The sequence below is a fragment of the Ambystoma mexicanum genome, chromosome 2q, assembly GCF_040938575.1.
Source record: "Ambystoma mexicanum isolate Mex_15411 chromosome 2q, UKY_AmexF1_1, whole genome shotgun sequence".
Taxonomy (NCBI): domain Eukaryota; kingdom Metazoa; phylum Chordata; class Amphibia; order Caudata; family Ambystomatidae; genus Ambystoma; species Ambystoma mexicanum.
Window position 1 is genome coordinate 436282574 of NC_090924.1, and position 26314 is coordinate 436308887.

Here is a 26314-nt window from a genome sequence, read left to right on the forward strand (position 1 = left end):
TTATGTAGCTCCACTGGCATGTTAGTACAGCCAGTATGGATATGTATTGATACTTTGGCATGCATCTCTAATGGTAAAGCCAAGCGGAGTATGCTCTTACGTGGGGATACTGCTTTATATTGGCAGAACAAACATGGGCATGTTTTCTTATAGTATCATTACTGGCATTATGCGCAAAGCAAAAATGAAGTATATTCTTATATGGAAATACTAGGGTATAATGGTGCAGTCAGCATGGAAATGTATGGGCACAGCCAGTGAAAACATGTTTTATGCTGGCACATATTGTCCGAAAAGGCATCATGAAAACATGTTGGAGAAATGCTCCTGTGCACTGTTGGTGACTTGCATCTGTTAGATTTTTTCATGAGCTACCCCACAAAACCAAATGCAAAATGTTTGGCTTTTTACCCAATTTTTCAAAGAAAAGGTGTGCTTTAAAATGCACCAGATTACCCAATTATTTTTTTTAAATGATTGGTGCAGGATTCCTCACTACGCTCGGTCACTGTGGCATATATGGGATATATATTTATGCCCCTCCAGTTAAAAAATTCACAAGCCGCCAAAGGTGTCGGGGGAGAAAGAATGCTGGGAGGGTTATCCCTAAGGGAGGCATCAGAGTTGGGAGAGCTGAGAGGGACATGTTGCAACTGTTTATAGAAGCAGGAGAAGAGAGGAGTCTCATTTGTACGCTAGGCCTTGTGGGTGATCTGATAAGTAGTTTGAGTAGCGTAAAACATGCAAGATTTTAGGTTTAACGGTATTAATGAGGCAGGAAAAGGAATAAAGGTGGTAAGGACTCAGGAAAAAACATCCCAGTGGCCAGCTGGGGGTCCTTCCTTAGTTGCAGTGCTTATAGTCCGGTTGGAAGACTGAATAAAGAATATAAGTTGAGACTAATGTGAGTTGTGGTCCGTCGATGGGATGCATAGTAGACCAACTCCATGCTCAGCTTTGGGGGTGTTAAGATCAGTTTTTTATTTATTTTATTTATTTATTGTGCATTTGTAAGGCATTTTTTACATCAAGTAAATTGTTTTTCAAATCGCCCACAGGGCAACAGTGAGGGAACATGGGAATGAAAAGCAAATACAACAATGAAAGATAGAGGCGGACATACTAGGCCATGTGAGCATTCAGAACATGCAAGTGCAGAGAGAGAGAGAGAGAGAGGGATGAGAGCGTGGGGGGTAAGTGCTAGGAGTACCATAGAGGGAAGTGCTAGGGAGTAGGCAGCTGTTAAGTGAGAGTGGTCAACTGCCAAAAAAAGAAGTGCATGCCTTTGGTGGTATAGGCCAGTGGGTGCTGAGGGAGATTGGGTGTGGGATGCCAGGACCCAGGAGGACACATAAGGGCACTGGTCACCAATCTCAGCAACTGTGGGGGTTTAGTAGAAGAGGGAGGAAGGGAAGTAAGAAATGAAAAGGAAGGTCTTGAGGGGCTGGAATTTGAGGAGATCCAGGTCAAGACAAAGAGGAAGGGGGAGGCTGTTCCATAGGAGGGAGTCTGCTGAGGAAAGAGACTGGCCACAAGCTCGCTGTTTAGCGAAGCATTTGACACACACAGAGTTGGTTCAAGAGGAACGTAAAGATCCCAAAGGAGAGTATTTAGTGAAAGCCAGTTGTAGAAAGTGAGGTCACCGGCCCCAGAGGTACACTATGACTGGTTGCCCGATAGCCAGGCAGGAATGATGCAGGAAGTAAGGAGAGGATCAGATGGAAGTTTGAAGAAGAGTTGTGTGTCATCTGCATAACAGTGGAAGTTAGGGGAGATTTTGGAGATGAGGTGTGCAAGCAGAGCAAAGTAGGTGATATACAGCCAGGGAGAAAGGTTAGAGCCTTGGGGGTCGCTCCAGGTGGAGATAGAGGTGGGGGAAGAGAAAGAGCCCAGAATAACCTGTGATGGGCGGTCATTGAGGAAGGAGTTCATTAAAGAGACAAGTCTTGAGCGTTTCCTGAATGTCTGGTGGTCCTCTTCAGTGCAAACATGCTTCTCGGCCTTTTCCTCCTGAAGCTAGGAACTGCTACTAAATTGGCATTACTGGACCTTTGAGCCCCCGATGGTGTATAGTGCTGGAACTTCCTTATGAAAGAAACTGGGCCATTTCCATGGTAAGCCCGGTGGGCAATGCAGAGAACTTTCAAGTGCAATATTTTCTTGACTGGGAGCCATTGAAGAATGCACAATGCTAGGATAATGTGTTTGAACCTTTTCATTGTAAGGGCTAGACTGGCTAGTGCATTTTTGACTCTCTGAAGTCTTCTGATAAATTAGTCCAGGAGGCTTTGATAGAGGCTGTTTACATAGTTCAGTCTTGACAGAACTAGTGCTATCACAGCTATTGTCCTGAGGGTAAAGGATAGATGAGGGATGATGCATCCAGATTGAGACGATGGGAAAAGAAACTTGACAATTGCTCTCAATGGTGGTTGAAGCATGAGGCCACTATCCATTGTTGTTTTCAAGGTTCTTTACTGAGGATGATGGCACTGGGTATGGGTCAATCTTGTCAAGCCAAAGGATTGAGGTTGTGTATGATACAGCCACTCTGAAGATCACAAGATCCGTTTTGGTGGGATTAAGCTTTAGTCTGTTTGTTGTCATGCAAGCATCCACTTGTGCGAGCATCTTTTTAGGTCCAGAGACTCTATTTAGAGGTTGTTTTGGAGTTGGTAGACTGTCTGTCATTGCATAATTGTGGCAGGCGAGACCAGCATGGCTGATGAGGTCCAGGTAGGGGTGTCATATATATGTTGAACAGGAGCGGCGATAAGGTGGATCCTTGGGGTTCTCCATAAGCTAGTATGTGTTGTTGGGATCTGTAGGGAGCTATTATTAGGTTTATGATTTTCCTGGTGATAAAGGAGGTGATCCCATGTATTTTAGCCTCCTTGGAAGAATGTTGTGGTTAGTGGTTTCAAATGATTTAGAAATGCTCAATAGGGTTAATGGTGATTGTAAAGCACGGACCACTCAATTAATACCCTGATAATAATGACCCTAATAATAACAGGGTGAGAGCGCTCATGGAGTTGACATCTGCATTGTTCCTTAGCATGATAAACAGAAAGAGCAGAGGGACGAGTCTGCACTCCTCATCAACCTAAAACCATTCTGGGCCTTGTGAAGTAGGTTTCTTCTATGAAGTCGTAGAGCTCGAAGTATATGGTTTTTTTTATTTTTATTTTACTTTCATTGAAATTTTCAAGTCACAATATATATAAACAAATGACGTCATGACAGAATATTACTCAGAGACTTGTAAAACGATTAGATAGCACATTAAAACAACTGTGTCTCTGAGCATCAAACCCCCTCTCCCCCGATCTCAGTACACCTTACAAACAGACGTTGATCACAGCTTTAATTGACAAAACGCATGGGTTCATTAATAACTTGCTCCGCACATGTCAATGCAACCAAACAGACTCAGTTTACATTCATTGCGCCATGTTGCAGTGTCTCCACGTGTGGAGTCACATTGTACATGTTGTGCACAAAAGTCTGCCCAGGCCATCTCAATAGAACCCCAGTCTCCATGTATGGCTGCAGTTAGGCGGTCCATGTGATATGAGTTTCGATCTACATTTCCTCGGGAGTAAAGCTCTTTTCCAAAACATGGTAAGGCATGCCCTAGCTGCCAGAAGCAGGCCATGTGCCATCCTCGGTAGTTTCGTAAGTTCATCCTCCTGCTCTACGAGACTGAACAACATTAACATGGGTACCTTCTCCCTCGTCTCCCGGTCTTTATCTTAAATCCAGCTAAGGACCTCGTCCCAGTAGGCCTGGACCGCCGGGCACCCCCACCACATGTGCCAGTAATCCACATTGGAACCACAATTACGCCAGCATTGGGGACTCACCTCTTGGTACATTTTGCTCAGTTTAACAGGATCATATTGCCACCTACAGAGGGGTTTCATGCCATGAAGCTTGTACTGCGTGGCAATCGACGTTTGTGCTGTTCTCCTATATATATATAGAGCCATGTGTTTGGTGGTATTTATCTCTCCAGGTCACGCTCCCATTTCTCTATCAGATGGGGATTGTTCTGTGTCTATCAGTGCTCTATAGAGGGAGCCTATTAGTCCCCTAGTGCCGATGCCAATGTCTAGTATTTTCTCAAAAGGTGTGAGTTCTCTTTGTAGTTTTCCCTCCCAGACATCTCTGGTCATGACCCCCTTCAGTCTCAATTATAGGAATGTTGAGAGCGGTTTGAACCCTAATGCTTCCTCTATTGCCTGTATGGTTGTAAAGGTGCAATTTTTCCATAACTGCCCCGCTCTTTCCAGACCAGCCTCATACAAGGTTTGGTAGTATGCAAGGCCAGGGATCTCATCTCGAATCCCTGATACCCACAGATGGCTCAGTGGAGAGGGTCAAGTCGTGACCCCCTTCATACCCTTGTTTTGTTGCCTGATGTTCCAGATGGTTCCCAATATGGGGTGGGAACGTATTCTTTTGAGTAGTTTGGATCTGAAGACCCACAACCATTCTCTCACTGTGGCGGGGTGGAGGTGGAAGTTGTCGAGACCTACCCATTGGAGGTCCTTTCGTAGCCGCAAATGTGTGTTTCTTATGGCAGGACAAAACAACCAGGGTCTCAGATAAACTCCTCCGCCTGCACAAAGACCAAGGGGGGGGGGGGGGGTTGGGACTACCAGACCTATACACATATTACAAGGCAAACCAAAAAATGGGATAACAACAACTACCTTTCGATATCCTCACCGGAAGTATCACAACTGGATCTCACACCAAATCCATGTATTCACAAACCATCAATCTTTTAGCAAATATAAAGAGATGGAAGGCTCAATTTTAGAAAAAATATCTCATATATTTATTATATTTTATAGTAAAAGAGACCATATGGTCACATTTGCAACTCATTAAACATAAAAAGCAAATAAAAGAGACGAAATATTCTACAATTTAGATCTTGTGTTCATTCACATAATGCTTTGTAACAAAAAATGTGGTGTTAGTAACACATGGGTGACTTTGAAATAGCCTTTTCTTATTATGCTAAACAATCCCCATTTTTCTTGTGTCGACGTGCATAAATCCGTTTCCAGACTTAATATTTTAATCCCATAGCGACTTTTCCTTCTTTTTTTATTGATTAGTCGTATATATAAGGCTTTCTTCAGGACACGATATTCAAAGATACAGAATGTCACACATTCAATTGTGCAATGTCTTGAGGTATCTATAAAAACAAACAAACAAAGAGATCTATATCAATATATATCAGATCTCACAACAAACAAAACAAAAGAGCCTTTCATTATTTTCAGTATTATACATGTAATAATGGCGGAGAGCCTATGTTTAACCTCTCTATCTAGTTAGGTGGGTATCATATAGTCAACAAACAGTGCACTGGTGTTAGCCACTTGGTGCAACACGAACAGGTCACTTATTCTTCATTTTACATCAGAGTTGCTCTATTTCTTCTAGTAAGCCTTTTTTCTTTTTCATATATTATTCAATATGTCTTTCAGTGACATAGAAAGAGCCATTAGGTTGTCTCTTTTATACAATGACATACCTATTTCCACTCATTTTACGTGAACTGTTAAGTCGCTACTTCAACCGCCATACCTTTAGTGGGCTGTTATATTTTGTCAGTAATTATTTTGACTAGGACAAAAGGAAAAAGAAAAAGACACGAAACGGTCTTTAGAAATTCAGCTGAAAAGTGTCTATGCTTTAAATCCAACACCTAACAATACAGCTAATATATAAATGCTCTAACCTACCAACAATGGTTGCCTTTGACGGCGAAACGAAGCATTGCTTCCTGTTTTGATGCGCGTCGCGATCGGAAAGGGCCGGGCTGAACAAGAGCGATGCTACGGCTAAAATAAGCTGTACATTGCCATTAGAACTATAAGGTAATTCGAAAGCATTTGTAGGACTGATTAAGGATACGCCTTTTCAAAAACGGGCCGGAATAGTAATCATAACTGCATATATGTTTCTGTCTATTTGTGGATACCAGGGTCGGGCGGCCTTTCAAACTGGATACCAGACTGCATGAAATCCGCTGCTGCTGCTCATAGACCAGCGAAGGCAACCATTGTTGGTAGGTTAGAGCATTTATATAATCGCTGTATTGTTAGGTGTTGGTTTTAAAGCATAGACACTTTTCAGCTGAATTTCTCAAGACCGTTTCGTGTCTTTTTCTTTTCCTTTTATCCTAGTCAAAATAATTACTGACAAAATATAACAGCCCACTGAAGGTATGGCGGTTGAAGTCACGACTAAACAGTTCGCGTAAAATGAGTGGAAATAGGTATGTCATTGTATAAAAGAGACAAACTAATGGCTCTTTCTATGTCACTGAAAGACATATTGAATAATATATGAAAAAGAAAAAATGCTTACTAGAAGAAATAGAGCAACTCTGATGTAAAATGAAGAATAAGTGACCTGTTCGTGTTGCACCAAGTGGCTAACACTAGTGCACTGTTTGTTGACTATATGATACCCACCTAACTAGATAGAGAGGTTAAACATAGGCTCTCCGCCATTATTACATGTATAATACTGAAAATAATGAAAGGCTCTTTTGTTTTGTTTGTTGTGAGATCTGATATATATTGATATAGATCTCTTTGTTTTTGTTTGTTTTTATAGATACCTCGAGACATTGCACAATTGAATGTGTGACATTCTGTATCTTTGAATAACGTGTCCTGAAGAAAGCCTTATATATACGACTAATCAATAAAAAAAGAAGGAAAAGTCGCTATGGGATTAAAACATTAAGGCTGGAAACGGATTTATGCACGTCGACACAAGAAAAATGGGGATTGTTTAGCATAATAAGAATAGGCTATTTCAAAGTCACCCATGTGTTACTAACACCACATTTTTGTTACAAAGCATTATGTGAATGAACACAAGATCTAAATTGTAGATTATTTGTCTCTTTTATTTGCTTTTTATGTATAATGAGTTTTGCAAATGTGACCAAATGGTCTGTTTTACTATAAAATATAATACATATATGAGATATTTATTCTAAAATTGAGCCTTCCGTCTCTTTATATTTGCTAAAATATTGATGGTGTGTAAGTGTAAATACATGGATTTGGTGTGAGATCCAATTGTGTTACCTCCGGTGACGATATCGAAAGGTAGCTTGTTGTTATCTCCTTTTCTGGTTCTCTCTGTATCTAGTCCTTTTTCAACAAGCCCCTACCCACAAAAGAGGACTCATGCTGTAAAATCGTGCTCATTGTTTTGTATAAACATACTACAAGGCTGCGCAACGAAGTATATGAATTTTTACAGAACCTTTCCATTGAAAGTAATGGTTCAGCTGGGGAGAGAAGTGTCCTAACAAGGCTGACTTCACATCTGGTGGAAGACACGAAGTATTGATCAAGCCCTTGAGGAAGAATAAGAAGACAAATGTCAGTTCTTGCTGTTTCATGATCGTTTTGTCTAATTTGGCGACCATGTGTCTTTTTGGAATCTTGCTGGGTTACACGTGTTGATAGTAGACAGTAGGTATCTTATGGAAAAGAGGAGGACCAATGTCTGTCAACGGGTGCTTGGTGCAGTGAGTGTTGAATGCAAACATACCTGTCCCTGAGCCAGTGAACGGTGGAAACACCTAGCTCACTGGTTGGGGAATATTTATTTATTTTTTCATTTATATGTAACGCTCTGAAGCCTTAGGCATCTAGGCGCTGATTACATTGTGAAAGAACATGGCAGGTAAAGATGATAGGATAGGGTCAATAAAAGCTGAGGGCAGTACGATTTGGAAGCATTAGGTAAAGAGAAACGTTTTCAGGTTCTTTCTGAATGTCCAGTAAGATAGTTCTTTGCCATAGTTTGGCAGCCGTGACTAGGAAGCTTTCGCCTTCGGCTGTTATTCCTTTGAAGGTGGGGACTTGGAGGCGGTTGGCGCTCGATAATCAAGATGGGTGGTATTTCTCAATGCGTTGAGATGGGTATGCTAGGGCCATGTTGGTGAGGCAGCGGCAAGTGATGGAGAGGGCCTTGAATTTAACACAGTCATGTATTGGGAGCCAGTGCGCATTTCTTCTGGCTTCAGTGATGTGGTCGTGTTTGGACAGCCCTAGGGTGGATCGCAGGGTGGTTTATTGGATAATTTGGAGTTTTCACAGGTTTTGTTCGGTGGTACCTGCTAAGAACGCATTGTAGTAATCGAGTCTGGCTCCAATGATGGCACTGGCTATACTGAGGTAATTGTCCATAGAAAGGAAAGGTCTGCCGATGTTTAGGAGTTTGGCGATGGAGGAGGTGATCACATTTGCTTGATGGAACCTGTCATGGGTGGCATCTAGCTAAATGCCCAGGGTTTTAACCGAAGGTGATGTGGTTATCGAGTTCCTGTCTATGATGAAGGCTTTGTCGGTTGTCTCAAATTTACAGAGCGTGGCATGGGTGCCTACTAGGAGGATTTCTGTCTTTTTGTAGTTGAGGCAAGGGAGGTGGGATGCCATCCTTCCTTGTATGATTTTGTAGATGGTGTTGATGGTTGAGATATCTTGTAAGTAGCCACCAATAGTGAGAAGAGGATTTGGATGTCATACGCGTAGCTCGTGAATGAGATCCTGAGGGCCTCAAGGTGGTCAAAGAGGGATTGGGTGTATATGTTGTAGAGTGTAAGGGATATGCAGGATTCTTGTGGGACACTGCATGTTATATGGGTAGGGGGCTGCATCATCATCAACGAAAACACAAGCTGTTCTTTCGGCAAGGGAGGAAGCGATCCAGTCGTTGACGGCTGGGGAGAATTTGGCTGTTGTGGCGAGATGGTGGCAGAGGGTATGGTGGCCGACAAGATCAAAGCCCACGGTAAGTGCCAGCATTAGTAGGAGGGATAGTTTACCAGAGTAACACCCCCTTACCTCAACCTTACTTCAACACCCCCCTTTCGCTAATGACCCCAATATCCTAGCAGACATCTACAAAGATGTCATCACTAAAGCTATTAATGAAATAGCACCACTCGAATGGAAAAAAGAAAAGAAATCACTACACACCAACTCTTGGTTCACTGAAAAACTGCACTCAATGCGCTCCCGCAAAAGAGAAGCACTACAAAACTGGCAAACCAACCCCTGCAGCAGTGCCTAAAAACAAAAAAACAAATTCAACTTAATCTCCCACCAATACAAAACAGATATCACCGCTGCCATCGCCTTCAACACACGAATCTCTAATGCCAAATCGCACTCTAAGGAAATCTTCACCATTTTTAAAGAGCTCATCTCCCCCTCCAATACACCTGATAAAATAATCAAAGATGAAGCTTGGTGTACAAGTATTCAAGCTGCCATGCTACACAAAATTGGCCTTCTCCAAAAGAACATCAAAGACCATTGCAAAGCATTACCTCAACAGACAGGAACCAAGCCTACCAACTCCACACCTGCCTCGTCTAAGCCCACCATCCCTGACTTCTTCAGGGACGTCACTGAACCAGCAGTTATCAACTTACTAAAAAATCTCAAACCCTCCCCTTTTAAAGGCAATATATATGCCCGCCAAAGCTCATCAAAGACTGCACAGACTGCTTTGCGCTGCTCTTTACGGCCTTCATCAATGCGTCCTTTAAATCAGGCATTATCCCAGCTAGCCTCAAAGAGGCCTGGGTCCGCCCCCTCCTAAAAAAACTATACCCTCGACCTCCTACAACCCGATAACTACAGTGCCATTCCTCTTGAATTTACTGGACAAAGCCGCACACTGCCAAATCCAACACTTTCTGGAAACCCACTCCATCCTAGGGACCAGGCAATCAAGCTTCCGGAAAGGACATGGCACCGAAACAGCCCTGGTGGATCTGAAGAGTCAGATCACCCAAATCATGGATAAGGGCAAGTCAGCCCTACTGGTCCTCCTAGATCTATCAGCCGCATTCGATCTGGTTGATCACAAGACCCTCACCTCACACCTCACACACTCAGCCAATTTCTCTAAAGAATCAGCTCTCTGGATCACCTCCTTCCTCGAGGGAAGAGCCATGAAAGTCTTCTTGGACACTGCTAACGCCACACTCACTACAATCCATTGCGGGGGTCCCTCAAGGATCCTGCACCGCACCCACACTTTACAACTTGTTCACTAAGCCTCTCTTTGACAAACTCGACTCACATGGTATCACGTACACAAACTACACTGATGACACACAAGTACTTCTACCTCTCTCAGGATCATACCACAAAGACGCCAAGGCACTCCACACGATCTACTCCATCATCCAGGCTTGGGTGGCAGTTAATGGCCTCTTCCTTAATGGAGACAAGACTGAAATCATGATACTAGGTCAACAGAGCACCATAGACAAACTGTACGCCAACTTCTCCATTGACAACTCCATCATCCCCGTATCCACAGCTGTCAAGACACTGGGAGTTTACCTAGACTCCTCACTATCAATGACCAGACAAGTCAGCGCAATTACTTCCTCATCTGCGCCTACCACCAAACTTATAAACGCCATCAAGCCATACCTCTCAAAACCTAACTGCCTTTCAATAGGCAGAGCAACCATTGGAGCCAAACTGGACTATTGCAATGCCCTCCTAGCAGGCATATCGGCAAAAAACCTAAACAGACTACAAGTCAAACAGAACAATGCTCTCCGGGCCGCTCTTAGCATCCCAAGAAGAGAGCATATCTCCCAGGCCCGACACTCAGCCCAATGGCTCCCGGTCAAAGAGCGGATCACACTCAAAATCCTCACCCTCACACACAAATGCCTCTCTCTTTCCTCCCGGTCCTACCTATCAGAGACCATCTCCAAACCCTCCTCCTCACGTCCCACCAGGACGCAACTTCCTCCATATCCCACGCATCAAAAAAGCCAAAGCCGGTGGCATAAGCTTCCCCTACATTACTGCCAAGTCCTGGAACGCTCTACCTGCAGACATTAGAGCGGAGAACTCACTCCCGATTTTTCGTAGGAAACTTAAGACCTCCTTCCTTGCACAATAATATGCGACACTCGCTAACCTATGTAAATATACTGCACTGTAAATTTGTAAAAATGTCATACCTGTAAATTATGTATTACTCGTGTACATGCAACTAAGATATGTCTGTAACAAGCGCCAGGATGCCCCTGGGCTGACGTGCGCTCTACAAATCTGAATAAATAGAGTCTCTAATGTCATCTAGTAGTTTTTTTAGGTAAATCAGGGCTGTTTCCGTTCCAAAGATGTGAGTGTGGGGGGGAGGGTGTGTGTGGTGTGTGGTGTGTGTGTGTGTGTGTGTGTGTGTGTGGGGGGGGGGGGCTGTGGGGGGTGAGTGTGAGTCTATTATATATATATATATATCCCTATGACGCCGCCTCATACACAAGTACTAATATACGGTAAAGGTAATGCCTGACTTAATTACCTGTAATCTTCATTACTATTATTAACACCCTTCCTCTTCACAGTACTTACCTATGAGGCAAGTTGCTGTGGAGTTAATTCTGGGCAAAGGAGCATATTTGGGGTGGGAGGGAGAGGGGACATGTGGGAGGGTGGTGTGGGTAGTGCGCTAAATCTTAATGGTCATCCATGTCCAGGCTAAGCAGGCATGATGTGTTATTAGGGCTGTATATGAATTGTTCATTTTACAACTGTTCGCATTACAATTGACCTTTTCACAATTGACCGAATTGTGAAGGTCAATTGTAACATATATGCGGGATGAACCCCCCCCCCCGCAACCCCGAACCCCTCGCAACCTCCACCCAACGCAAAACCCTCCAAAACCCCATATATATATATATATATGTATATATATATATATATAAAGGTTGAAAAACAGATCGCCTAAACACATGGTGGTTACATTAATAATTCCCATGTGAAATGTTTTGTAAACTTGTAATATGTAAAATGCTCTATGGGCACTGTCGCTGTCCTTCAGCTAGATATATATGGTATATGCCTTATTATCTATCAGCCGTAATAGAAAAATAATGTTAAGAGTACTAATGCACCTGAAAGCAATACGCTGTGTGGAATTATACAATTATTGTAAATATATTACTGTGCATATATTAGAATGACACTCGCAGAAAGTAAAAAGTTGTTGGTTACTTACCTAAAACAATAGGCCAATATGGCTGACATGTTATTTTTTGGGACTGCAGCATCCTAGGAAAACTAGTCCTTTGACTGTGTTTACACCCAATTTTCTTGGGCTGCCTCTCTTTCATGTCTTTTTAAATGTTTGTTTGACAATGAGGTAAATCGTTGTGAACAAGCGGCGAGTTGGCCGCGGAACGCATGAACACCTCAGCAAACTGATTGCTGCACTTGGGAGGACCCGTGTATTTTGGTCGTTTTTGGATTTTAAAGGATTTCCATGTTTTTGTATTGTACGATTTTCCCTGCAAGAAAAATAAAGGAAGGTAATTTTGGCTAACAAGGTGTGGATCCGGCAGCATTTTTTGTTTCAATTGGGATTGCTTTTGCCTAATAAATACTGTGGAGAGTGCAGCTTGAATCTTCTGCATGAGAATGGCAGTAATTTGAACATTTCTACACGCCGGAACGTGTCAACGATGGAGGAGGAGCACGCGGCTATCACGGATAACGCTGACTTTGTGTCCTGCAGTTGCTCGGATTGCAGCACGAAAACACGATGACGAACGTGAGTACGGGGCAGCAGCCAGAAACTTCTTTTGCAAAACTAACCCACACGTTGGAGAACGGGTGGCAAAGTGGAGCGGGGGTAGTACGGAGGCTGCGCTGGGAAGCGGGACAGTGTGCCAACAAGAACAATTCTTGCAACCCTTATTCCTCATAAAAAAGTACACGACTCTGAATGACCATAAAGGCTTTCAAATAGAGTTCCACATTTAGGCATTTTTTGTCTGTTGATCTACAGGCACAACCTAACAATATATGAGCCGGTATTCCCACACCTTGACCACCTCCTTTTCGGGGAAACAATAAACATGGCTAACTCCCAAGTGCACAAAGAAGCAACACAACGGCCACAAGCCCTCATACTTTTTAATGAAACATTAAAGCCAACTAAGAAAGACACATCTTCTACAGCAATGCCCAAAAATGATAGCGAGATCAGCCTGCTTAAAGAATTAGAAAAACTGCAACGCAAATAAGTGAGCAAGTGGTGGGAAGAACATTCACTGAAGAATTATATAGAAGTGGGCAGAATACTCCGTGGGTTGAGAATTCTCACTATCCCATCATTTGAAGAACAAGATCCACTTATGTTACAAGAATGGAGCGACGCCACAAATGGCTGCTCAAAGACTTTCTTACTGTTGCTAATTAAATATGCAGGAAGTGACCGCATTGCACTGTTAGAAAAAATAACCGAAGTGGAAGGCAAATTGAAATTACTCACAGAAACGGACGAAGGGAGAAAACTAAAGAGTATTATGGAGAAGAATTTAACAGAATATGAGAAAGAAATCCAACAAAGAAAACAAAGAAAGTTTCTACGGGACAAGGAGGATTATGAAACAGGGAGAGTATATACCTTCGCAAAAAGGTGTGACCAGTTGAGACAAGCATCCCTGAAAAAGCCACCACCAGCCACCGAAGAAAGCACAGCAAGCACTAGTGAAATTTCCTCACTACCAGAATCAGACCTGACGGGGAGTGATTCAGAGGAGCCACAGATAAATCTAAATTTTTTAGACGAAATGCGCCTGCTGTGCCAAGACGGAAAAGAGAACAAACAAAAAAGAGGTGGAAACGCAAATCGGGGCAAGGGAAGAGGCGGCCGAAACAAACGAGGAGGGGACAAAGGAACAGGAGGGTCCCTGAACAATATCCCGGCCAGATCTCTGCGCTCTGGCAAATGAATGGTGATGCTGAACCTAACAACGGTATGTTCAAAATAATAAATTTGTCAAACCATACTCTCACTGATACCCAACACAAAGTACTTTTTGTTTGGATCGTCATTTTTGTCCCAATGCGAAAAATGATTACGTAGAAACCAGAATTGATCTAGACCATTTCATCCGCAAAGTGCGTCTCAAGAATTTTTTTGCAACAAACAGCTGGCACCAACGCAAAAAGGAGGCACAAACAGGAAGAACAGAAATTGAAATTAGAGAACTGGACATTTTGGCAGATCTCATGGAACTTGAAAGCGGCACAGACATGGGAGCAGCGGCAGGGCCCATAGATCTTACCGATGTAGGCATCAACACAGACTGGAGGGCCAAAAGTAGTTTAAAATCAAAATCAAGATTTAATCCGACCTCAAATGTCAGCAGTAACATCGATGTGTTTCAGAGCTTAGTAATTGAGGACTTAAAAAATGTACGCAGAAGAACAAAAATCTCAATATTTAAAGACAACTTAACCTTGAATGAGAGACAAGTTCTGCAAGAACTTCAGGAGCTCAAAAACTGTATAATCAAACCCTCTGACAAGGGGCGTAACATAGTCCTACTCAATAGAGACGAATACATCGAAGAGGCGTATAAACAACTTAATGACACAAGCTGCTACACTAAATTGAAGTCTAATCCCATGGCAGAGTTGGAACAGACGGTGAAAGTATTCCTGGACAGATGGGAACAAAGAGGCATAATATCCAAAGACACAGCAAAATTTCTGTGGATCAGTCATGCTATAACACCTACTATATATTTTTTACCGAAAGTTCACAAAGCTAGACAGCTAGTGAGACATACCTTATTAACAAGCTGTCATAATAAAAAAGAGGAAACAGAGGAAGAAAAGAACAATACTAGGGTTATCCTCACTTTTGACAGAGAAGCCAAAACTATTCGACACATTTTGCAAAACATTGGAATATTCTTTTAGCAGACCCAGACCTCGCTAAAAGTCTTAAAAGTCACCCACACATAAGCTTTAGAAGAAATAGATCTTGCAAAGACATCCTGGTTCAGAGTTTCATGTCCAAAGATGAATCTAAGATACAAACCAATTGGTTGACTATGAAAAAGAAGGGGTTCCATAAGTGCACAAGGTGCAACATTTGCAAATATGCAATAAATTGTGAAGCATTTACACATCCGGTGACAGGCCAGAAAACATGGATCCCACAATGGATCACATGTGAATCTGATCATGTGGTTTATGTTCTTACCTGTCCCTGCCAAAAATGGTATATTGACATCACGAAGTGCAAACTAAAAATTTGTATCCAACAACATAAGCATATGGTCATGTGGCACTGTCCGGAAGGTCCGCAATGAAGTCAAATGCCGTAGATATCTACGGATGCAAAAAACTAGTTGAAATAATTGCAAAAAGTGTATAGACGTGTTAAAAATTATTCTAGAAGGTGGGAAAAGGCAGAGTTTTAAGGTGACCCTTTGTAAATTGGACACAAATATTGTTATATTTGGTAAGTATGATATTAGTAAGTTGTAGGAAAATAGCAAGCACTGGTAAAAACCCATGAAATTCACTGAAAAAATGTTGTTAATGGGACATTATGGTTAAGTTGGACTAATAAAAACCTATGAAATTCAATGAAAATACTTTGTTAAAGGGACGTTATGGTTAAGTTGCACTAATAAAAACCTATGAAATTCAATGAAAAAACTTTGTTAAAGGGACGTTATAGTAAAGTTGCACTAATAAAAACCTATGAAATTCAGTAAAAAAATGTTGTTAAAAGGACATTATGGTTACAAGTAAAATCGAAAAACCCCTGAAATTTGCCAGTTATGGTAAGCTAAGCAACCATAACTCGCGCCACCACCATGCACTGCTAAAACTAACACCCAGGACATCAAAGATGGCATCACAAATATCATTCTTGACATTAAGTAAGTTAAGGTCAGCTAGCCAATCTAGGGTGCAGCCCAGACTGTGGGTAGGTGCAGCTATTCAGTTTGTGAGACCTAGGTGGTAGAGGGCTGTGGCTAGGTCTGTTGCATTTTTATCTGCAGTGTCATTTAGGCATAAATTGAGGTCTCCTAAAAGCAAATGTTTGGATTTGGGTTTGAGGTTAGGTGTAAGGAGTTGTAGGAGGTCTTCTTCAAAGGGTTGGGTGGGACCTGGTGGTCGGTAAATGAGGTGAAGTGTGTTGGTGTTCGTGGGAGATAGCGAGAGTTTGGTGGATAGTAACTCATAGTTAGATGGCAGGCTCGTGTTGATAGATCCGATGGCGATTGTTTCTTTGCATATTAGGGCTACTCCATCTCCTTTGTTGCTAATTCTGTCATTGCGGAGGATGGAGTATCCTGGGGGATCGCAATTGCTGGTGCAGGGTCAGCTGCCGCGTGGAGCCAAGGTTCCATGATGACGAGTAGATCTAGGTTGGTGGTGTTGATAAGGTCAAAGATGGCTGGGGCATGTGCTAGGATTGATCTAGCGTTGATTAAGGTGCATTTGAATGGGGGATAGGATGAAGGGTTAGTGAGTCTAGTATAGGTTTGCTGTTGAGGTGGTGTGTGGTGATTGCGGGTGTGATGTAATGAGTGGGAGTAGGGGCGTCTTAGATGGTGGTGATGGCGGTGAGGGTTCGGAAAGCGAAGGAACCTGATTCTGATAAAGGGTTGGGGGTATTGTGGGTGTGGTGTGCGATATGGTGGCTGCTCACTCTGATAAGGTGGGGCAATTGGCTTGAATTGGTGTTCTTTGTGTGCAGTAGTGTGGTGGACTCGGGCTTAGGTGTGGTATATAACTTGCCTTGAGGTGGAGTTTTTGCATGGTGTGTTTGGCTCAGCTTGGCAACTGTGGGGGGAAATTGGTTGTGCTGGTGGTGGTCCACAATCTTCTAATAAATTGGAAGCAGAGCATAAGCATTAGTTGATGTCAAATAGTATGGGGTAAAGCAATGTCCTTAACAAAAAGCAAGTGTTGGGAAGTGAGCAAAACCATCCCACCCCCATAAGCACTTTAGAGTGAGGCGAGCTCCATTAAGAGAACTGTAATAGACCAGGGGGCAGGGAAGCCTCCTAAATGCCCCCACATGATCATAATATTGTATGCAGTTTAGATGTTTAGACATAGTACACGTATATAAGCAGATGCCATTTTGCAGACGTTAAGTAACCGTAGTCGAAGCATAGGGCCTGGATGGCCATGCAGTATTAGTGTGTTAGACACAGGCCGCGAGCCTGAAGGGGAAATCTGAACAGGCCCAAGTGCTGATGAGAGAGGCCCAAGCTGCTAACTTACACAGAAACTCTTCTTTGTTCTAAAGTTGTTACTAATATGTTTGTTCTAAGAAAGAAGTGGGAAATCTGGGAGGAGATCCCCTTCTCTCTGCCAACCTCTTGATTTTAGCACTATGTTTGTGCTCCTCCTCATTTAATGGTAAAGCACAGGCACTATTTTCAACAGAGCTCACAACATTTTGCACTACTTGGTATTTCCTGCATACGGTCAATACCGCCTCCATTATAAGGCAAATTCATACCATATTGTTTTCATATTTTGACCGACACCAAAGAGGTGGAGTAAACATGTGTTTTCCATTGAGGGAAGGGAAGCGCAAGTGATTCCTTGACTACGACAAAAATAATAATAATGCATGGGGACATCCAAAGGCAGTGAAATGAAAACATGAGCATCTCTGATGCCGACCGTCTTAACCCATCAATGTAATGCAGAGGAGGGCAAAATAATGACCATTCTCTGCATTATAAAAAAAAGAAAGTGCAGATGCATCATATTGTACATCATCCATTTCCATTCCTTAAAATCGGGGTGGAAATTAATGGTAATCAATGACATTAATAGATACCGATTTTCAGTAATACTGCACTAATTTTCTAGCAAAATCTGCTACCGTTAATGGAGGGTAAACTTGAAATGATGTGCAGGTCAATCAATGCCACGAGGGCTAACTATAATTGCCTAACAAGTAGAATCAATGGAAAACTGTTGGGATCTTTGATCCCTCCACTGGAACTATCATGTGTAGGAAAGCCCCTAGACGCTCACACCAGAAAAGATACAACCCACTAGGGGAAAAAGCCCAATGCACATCTTGCAAGGATAACAAATGTATTTCCACAAAAATGGAAACGGAAACAAAGAACTTTGCTACCGCGGAACGATCTGGTCAAATCTGCATCAACAGCACATTATGAAGGTGCACAGCGTCATGAGTGACATCATTACATAAAGTAGAAACCCGCGTGGCTGTTTGGTGCGACCCTACACATAGGTTGCCTGCTCCATAGGGGATGCCAGGCCATTGGTCCCAGTCCCATCCATACATCATCTTCCATGTGTGTGATGCTGCAGTCGTCATCGGTCAGAAGGCGGCCAAGTGGCAGTCATATTGCAAACTGAAAAACACATTTCGATCTATGTAACAATGCACCTGTTACGAGCAGACATGGATCCGGGGGAACATCTGAGGTCATACTAACTGACACACTTCACTAGCTCCCCAGACAGGCTGGCACCTCTCCATGGTCTTCTACGCTCGTTCTAGCCTATAATTGCATCCCTACCTGCACCTCTCCATGGTCTTCCACGCTCATTCTGGCCTATAATTGCATCCCTCCCTGCACCTTGCAGCACAAATCACGTGACCTAGAAGTGACGGCGGGAAAGCCCTGCTTTCTGATATTTCTTGACTGATAGGGGATCTAACAGGTACGATCAGTGGTCTGGGGCTGGCTGGTACCTTGGATTTTAAAGGTCCTAAAGCTAAGGCATTTGGGTGCTATAACTTAGAATTGGAACTGGTGGGGGTCAGAGGCCTGTGCCCTCCTTCTCTTGGGATCTTTTTGTACACAGACACTGAGCACTCCTCCCATGCCCTTGCAGGGCACATTCTTCCCAGGGCGTGAAGATTGGCAACAATGAAGGGTTATGGATCTGTGTAGCTCTGGCCTTTCTCATCAGTGCCTGCGCTACAACCTATTCCTTTACTCATGTTCGCAGACTAGGCCTCGGGTGCTGACTTCAACGCTGCACTTAAGCTTTGTGCTACAGTATGGCTACTAACAGTTCTTGGCGCCTGCTGGGGATTGAACATTTCTCTGTGAGGGGTTCTCGTGGCTGTGGCTTTGTATATTCTGCAGCTGGTCCTCAATAGGTTTGAGCAGGGATGAAAGGGGCAGGAAGGCTGATCGAAAGGGAACAGGGGCAGGATATAGCAAGGGGTAGGCAACCTGCCACAATCTGGACGTTTTGGCATGCAATTCTCATTAAACCACACCTTTTAACAATACTGTCATGGGCTGATGGAGGTGTAAGCCAAAACATCTAGAGAGCCACATGTTGCATACTAATTGGATGCATGTTGCCTAACAATGGGATAGAGTGAGCAAGTAGTGACAGAAAAAGAAATAACCAGGAGAGGTAAAGTTATTTAGGATGGTGACAAGATAATAAGAAGGAAGGGGGGTTAAGAGGGGATAAAGTGGAGAGGTAGGGAAGGGAGAGATACAGAGATACAGGAAGAGCAGAATGGGAAGAGGTGAATGGGATGAGAGAAGGGAGGGTTAGCTAAAGGCAAAGAGACGGCAAGCGATCGTGTGGCATGGGGAAGAGGTCGAAAGACGGAGAAAGAGAGCATGCATTGGTAATAGAGTGGCTGAAAAGAGAAAAGTCAATCTATATAGGAAAATGGGGGGAGACTGGGGAGAAGGCTAGATGGGGGTGAAAAGGGCCCCCTAAGGAATGTCATTCTGACGACACCACTTGCCAACATTCTGTGACCAAAAAGATGTAGGATTTTTCCAATTTCAAAAATAATACTTTGCATAACAATTACATCACAGGAAAATACAAAACATACATTGTTGGCACCACTGGAGCATTCTAAAATGCACAACCCATCAAACAGCACAACATGGATAGATGTTCAAATATTTAAAATGTATAGTTCTGAATGGTAAGTTAACACCAAATTCAATTACCTGAGGTAATCACACAGAGCTGGCAGGCAGCGCTAGTAGGCAAAGTTTGTCACTGCTCTGTAGCAGCATCCTGGGCAATACACATTTATCCTGCAGTGCAACAGCGGGCGACAGATGCCCTCCTCAGTCTGATATGGATATGCTGTGTGATGGTGGTACGCTCTGCCACTCGCCTTCACTTGTGATTCACCTAAGGCCTGTCCCGGCCAGAGTACAGGGCAGAGTCATGTAGCTGTCAGGTCACTGGATTGGTCTGAACCCATCTCTCAAAGTAATCCCTTTCCCGACTAACTAATGTGTTGCATGCCTTGTCCAGCAGCCGGCCTTAAAGTCACATAAATCGCCTGCCCCTGTAAAAGGTAGTAGGATCTGTCACCCAAATCTGCAGGCGGTAGGACTGCTTAAAAAGCAATAGCCTACTGCCTAAATCAGTAGGGTTGGCAAGTATCCACCATGGGATGGGGGGGGGCAGTCTCAAGCACCTGCGAACTTTCCACTATCACGAGAATCTCATAGAGTATGAGATAGCGACTGCCCTGGTGGCACTGCTGGAGTTATTGCGCACATGGCACTTCCCACCTCCTCTCCCCCTAGGCCGTGTGAGGCGCACTGCTGACGCGATTGATCCGCGCGGGCGGAAGTGCTCTGAATCATGAGTAACAGGCGCCGCTCTTTCTGCTCTCTCCCCCCCGCAGCCTCCATTGTGACCGGGAAGTGGTGGTGTGAGATGGAGCCCTGCCTGGAAGGGGAGGAATGCAAAACCTTGCCGGATAACTCGGGCTGGATGTGCTTTCAAGGCAACAGAGTCAAAACGACCAAGGTAAGGAACACCTCTTTCAATACCCTTTTTCATCTTTCCACTGTGGAGCCTTGACCGGAAAGAAGTTGAGAATGTGGCTCTGGGCCAGCCCAACCCTGACCTCTAGCAACACCTACTTCTCTAACCACGAGGCCTGCACACAGATTTTTCATTGCACCCGAATCTTGACCTCAAGCACAGCCTTTTAATCTAGCAATGAGACCAACACCTATCTGCCAATGCACCTGGCCACTGACCTCTAGCTAAGACTGTTATTCCACTAATTAGACATGCACACAGCTCTGCCAATGCACACATGAGACGTGCACATCTGCTAATACGCCTCGGTGCAGACCTCTAGCACAGCCTTCTATTCCAGTAAGGAGAGATGCACATAGATCAGCCAATGTACCTCAAGCCTAATCTCTATTCCAGTAAAGATACATGCACAGAGCTACCAATGCACCTCAGTCCTCACCTCTGTTTCAATTATGAGACATTTGCCCATATCTGCCAATACCCCCGATTCCGGCCTGTAGCAGAGCCTGCTATTCCAGTATTGATAAATGCCCACATCTGAGACACGCACACAGATCTGCTGATGCATTGCAATGTTGACATATAGCATAGCCTGCTATTGGAGTAATGAGACATGCACAAAGATAATCCAATTCACCTCAGACCTAGCCTCCAGCAAAACCTGCTATTCCAGTAATGAGACGTAGAAATGCATCTGCCAATGTGCCCACCCCAACACTGGCATTTTACACAGCCTTCCTTTCCAGTAATCAAACTCTCCCACAGGTATAACCCACACCCCCAACTCACACACCCCAAACTCAACTTGTAGAGCAATCTGCCACCAATGTACCCTAATCCTGACCCCTAAACCACCTGATATCCAAGCAAAGGGGTACACAGAGGTCTGCCAATGTATCCGCGTCCTGCTCTTTACTATCCCCGCCAGCCTAATAACGAGTATCAACGCATACCTCTGCCAGTGTACCTCAATCGCGACCCTCAGCATAGTGAGCTATTCAAGTAATGAGACATGAACAGAAATCAGCCAGGGCATCCCAATCCTGACCTGTGCCAAAGCTTGCAATTCCAGCAATGAGGCGTGCATGCAGATCGGCCAATTCACCTCAGTCCTGACCTGTGCCAAAGCTTGCAATTCCAGCAATGAGGCATGCATGCAGATCGGCCAATTCACCTCAGTCCTAACCTGTAGAACAATCTGCTATTCCAGCAATGGGGCACTCGCAGATCTGCCAATACACCTCAGCCATGACCTGTGCCAAAGCTTGCAATTCCAGCAATGAGGCGTGCATGCAGATCGGCCAATTCACCTCAGTCCTGACCTGTAGAACAGTCTGCTATTCCAGCAATGAGGCGTGCATGCAGATCGGCCAATTCACCTCAGTCCTGACCTGTAGAACAATCTGCTATTCCAGCAATGAGGCGTGCATGCAGATCGGCCAATTCACCTCAGTCCTGACCTGTAGAACAATCTGCTATTCCAGCAATGGGGCACTCATAGATCTGCCAATACACCTCAGCCATGCCATGTGCCAAAGCTTGCAATTCCAGCAATGAGGCATGCATGCAGATCGGCCAATTCACCACAGCCCTGACCTGTAGAACACTCTGCAATTCCAGCAATGAGGCATGCACGCACATCTGTCAATGCACCTCCTCAATCCCAATCTGTAACAGAGTGCTATTCCAGTAACGATGCACGCACACAGATCTTCCAATGTGCCTCAGTCTCGACCTGTGGCACAGCCTGCTCCAGAAAGTAGGCATGTACAGAGCTCTGCCAATGCACCTCAATCTTGACCTCCAGTACAGCCTGCTATTGTGGAAGCGAGGCATGCACTTAGATCTGCTGATACACTTCAGTTCGGACCTGCTATTCTAGTATTGAGACATGCCCACGGCTGCCATTATACCTGAACACTGACCTCGAGCACAGCTAGAGATGACCAGCCTACCGGGGTCTAATGGCCCACTGGACCTGTGTTGCAGGTGTTCTGTTCGTACTACCTCACTTGTATTTCGGAAGGGTCAATACTAGACTAACCATATGAATTATTTTCTGATGGAAGGTTATCATTCCAAGATTGGCAGTCTGGTACACTCTTATTGTACTCTTTCAAATAACTCTATGAGAGTGGAAAAGGGGGACAAATAGCACCAGTGAGGGTTCCTGTATGCTTTTCATTAAATCACAAAACATTTCAGGACTATAACAGTGCTCAGAGATCTCTATATTGGATAAACAAGTTTGTGATAAAAGGAGTGTATGTGTCAATCTCTAAATTCATAACAGATACATTGCTAAGTGCTGACATCACTGTTCACAACACTCACCCTAACATTAAAATGTTTGTAACCATAAACCATACATACTCCTTTCAAAAGCTTATATTTTTGGATGCGATTATAAAATGGCTGCAACATCAGCCACTCAAAGGTGGTGCAAGGGCTCTTTTGCTTCTTGTTTCTGAAATATTTTAGATGACGAATGGCTGGGTCTCAGCGTGAGCATGCCCAACCTCCAATACAGAAGCATTTTTTGTGAAATATATCTATAGACAGGGCAGGTCACCATAGAAGAGAGTCCCATTTAACAATGCACAGAAAAGATTGTACCTCTTACAAACTTAAATCCCACCTGAAGTGAATGTCTCATCTAGTGTCGCCCTGACAACCGACGCGTGACGTTATATGAGACATTCACTTCAGGTGGGATTTAACCCATGAATTAAGCAGCACGAATCCAATTCCGACAGATTATGTAATCCACAGCTATGCCCTGATTTGAAAAAGACATAGCAGTGTCGAAACACGTGTCATCACAAAGGGCCAAGATTAAATCTTGGTTAAACCAATATGGCGCAATAAATGGTGTGTAAGAAACTCATCTTAACCATTAGTCTGCAACAGAGTCGAGGAACTCTATGTCTCTGCAGCTTCCCACACCTATTAACAGAAACAAAATACTAACTTGGTCACGGGGGTCTAGAGTTGATATCTGTTAAGACGGATTTCTGAACTCTGTCCTGGTGGCGCAGAATTTCAGAAGGCCAACCTAATTACTTGGAACAGGGTAACCTCTGGACGAGCCAGACCAATCAAGGTAGCGATCGCGGCGGTCAAGACTAGGTCTCAAGAGGGGTGAGGGTGACTGAAAGCCCGCAATGAGCACACAAAGCAAGATCACTTACAAACTACTCCAAACAGTTGTTATATCAAAAATATATACACATTTATTTTAAGGCCTTTAAAACAATGACCGTAGCGAGAAAATCACAGTATCACAATATTAAACCAACACATACCATATCAACACAATATATATACAAATACGACAGTCGCAAGCGTTATATGCACGAAATGTGTAGTCCACCTAAAAGGGAGGGAAAACAGGCAGTGCGATACAATGCTTTAGACTCAGTTCGCCTTCAGAGGCACCTAACTAGATGGAGGTCCGAGCCCTGCGAAGAGTGGAGCCTTGTGCTCAAAAGTACCTGCATGCGCTGGTGCCAACGGGCAAAAGGAGAGTCTCTTCTAAGGAAATCAGACAGTTCAGTTCAGTGCACAAATGAAGGAGAACAAGTTCCGCGACTCAAGCGCAGCCTCCACAGTGGGCAGAAGCAGAGCGCGAGTACGGCAAAAGGGTGCTGTTTTACACAGCGGGGAAAAGCAATGGGCTCCTGCAGGAGGGCGACCAGATCCTAGCTAAGCTACTCACCGGTCCCCGATGCAAGCAGACCCAGGCTTCTCCGCGTCAGTTTCAGCAGCTGGCAGGTTCAGAAGAGCAGGGAACGCCTCGTCGTCGTGTTGAGTAAAAAGACGTCCCAATCGAAGAAACCTGCACAGTTTTGTCACCACAGCAGGGCAACGGAGCGGCCTTGTGTATCTGAGCCAAATGTACACTACTCACTTCAGACTTGGGAACGCCAAGTGTACGAAGCGTGTGAGAGTGACAAGGACTCGAAATACTACACAACCTGGCGGCGGTTACAGAGCAAGACTCCCGTGTAAGCTGGTCAGTCAGCTGGATGGCCCAGAGACGCTTCCGAAGGCTTACTGCCAGGAGATGGTGAAGATGCCGAGAATAGCTGTTCCCGCTATTCCAAAGGGTCGAAGTACCAGTACAGGCCTTCTGGTTCGATCAAAGGTGAAAAGGGTTTCACAAGGCAACAGCAGTGCAGAGGAGGAGTCCTTCAGCGGGTCACCAGCGATTCCTCGGTCCAGCCTCTTGGTTGCAGGATACTTGGCTCCTGTATTCCTTCGTTCGTGAGAACTCAGGAGATCGACATGGTAGTGGCGTTTCCAGCCCCCTCTTATCCACGGTTCCCTTCGCGCCAAAACGGAGGGGACCCAATGGGAGATCCGCTCATCAACACTCACACCATTCGTGGACCAATCACGGACCACGGTGGTCCCAGGCATTCACACCACCCTAGACTCTCTGGCACCCAGGATGTGTATTGGGACCAGACATCCCAGCCCACATCCTGGAGGCACACAAAAGACATGTAGAAGCCTGCGAAAGCATCCGTGTTTCGCGGGAAAGTACATGCCCAAATAAGGAAGGCCCCGGGTCGGCTCGACCTGGGGAAGGTGAAGGGAGCAGGACGGTCAGCGGACAGGACAAAGGAGCCTCGTGGTCTGGCCATTTTGGGAGCCAGGCCACCATTTTGGGTTAAGCGCGAGAAACGCGCTTAGAACGCCAAAAGGAGCTCAAAATACAAAGAAACGATCGCTGCCACCATTCCCGTCCCTGAATCACTTGCACCGATCAAATACAATCCTAAACGAGTATCTAGGGCCTGTAGAAGGCTAGAGACCCAAGAGAGCTGTAACTTAGCTTACAGTGCCCTTTTGTGTCATGTTGCACGAAAGCCGCAACATGATAAAAGAAACTACGGGAAACAGCGTTCCCGGGTACTGACTGTCTTAAGGGCATGTCAGTTTCCCCATAAGAAAGGAGCAAAAGCCCAGAGGAGTGCGGCAGAAGGCTACACTTCTCTGGCAAAGTCAAGAACAAGGTGGAAAACAACAGCAAAAAGTTTAGGGGTTGCCACATGGAAGGAAAATTACCTACAATTACGAAATCTTTCCTAACAATATCCCTAAAAAGTTCCTCATCACTATAACTTTTCGTAGAAAATTAAGACCTTTGATGCTGAGCGGATGCATTTAGTCCATGTCCCAAAGCCACTAGAATACTTAAGCAAGAAAATGACAGTTAACCTTCCCAGGGATGTGCCGTCTGTAACTAAAAAGTAATATACAAAAAAAAAAAGTTTTAGTGTGTCAAATAAAGAGACATGAAAATAAAGAAAATAGTTTAAAACATTTTCTGTGTGGCATTTGTATTCTCTTTGAAGAATGCATAGGTTTGGTCGGCTGATACTTGTGCTGGCCTGGTGAATAAAATGCCCCATGTGCAGTTCTTAACACTGAAATGTTAAGCACATACTGTGTAAAAACAATGGCCATCACTAATAACTTGCCCCCACTTGAAAGGCTGTCAACACAAAGAATGAGGGGCACAGGGTGTGTGACCCCAGAGCAACTCACACGCTGAGTTTGGAATATGCATTCCTTTGTTTGCATATTCAGAACGCATCGCAGTCATTCACAAGTCGGCAGAGAGC

At 44.2% G+C, this 26314-nt stretch overlaps 1 protein-coding gene across 3 annotated transcripts in view; it reads left to right on the forward strand.

Moving 5' to 3' along the window:
- The window catches only part of LOC138569477 (chemokine-like protein TAFA-1), a 495533-nt gene that overhangs the window by 461370 nt on the left and 7849 nt on the right, over window positions 1-26314 (forward strand). For all 3 annotated transcript variants that reach the window (XM_069647477.1, XM_069647478.1, XM_069647479.1), the window contains exon 4: window positions 20539-20663. In XM_069647477.1, the coding sequence (XP_069503578.1) occupies window positions 20539-20663 (125 nt within the window). The remainder of the gene's footprint in view (window positions 1-20538; window positions 20664-26314) is intronic.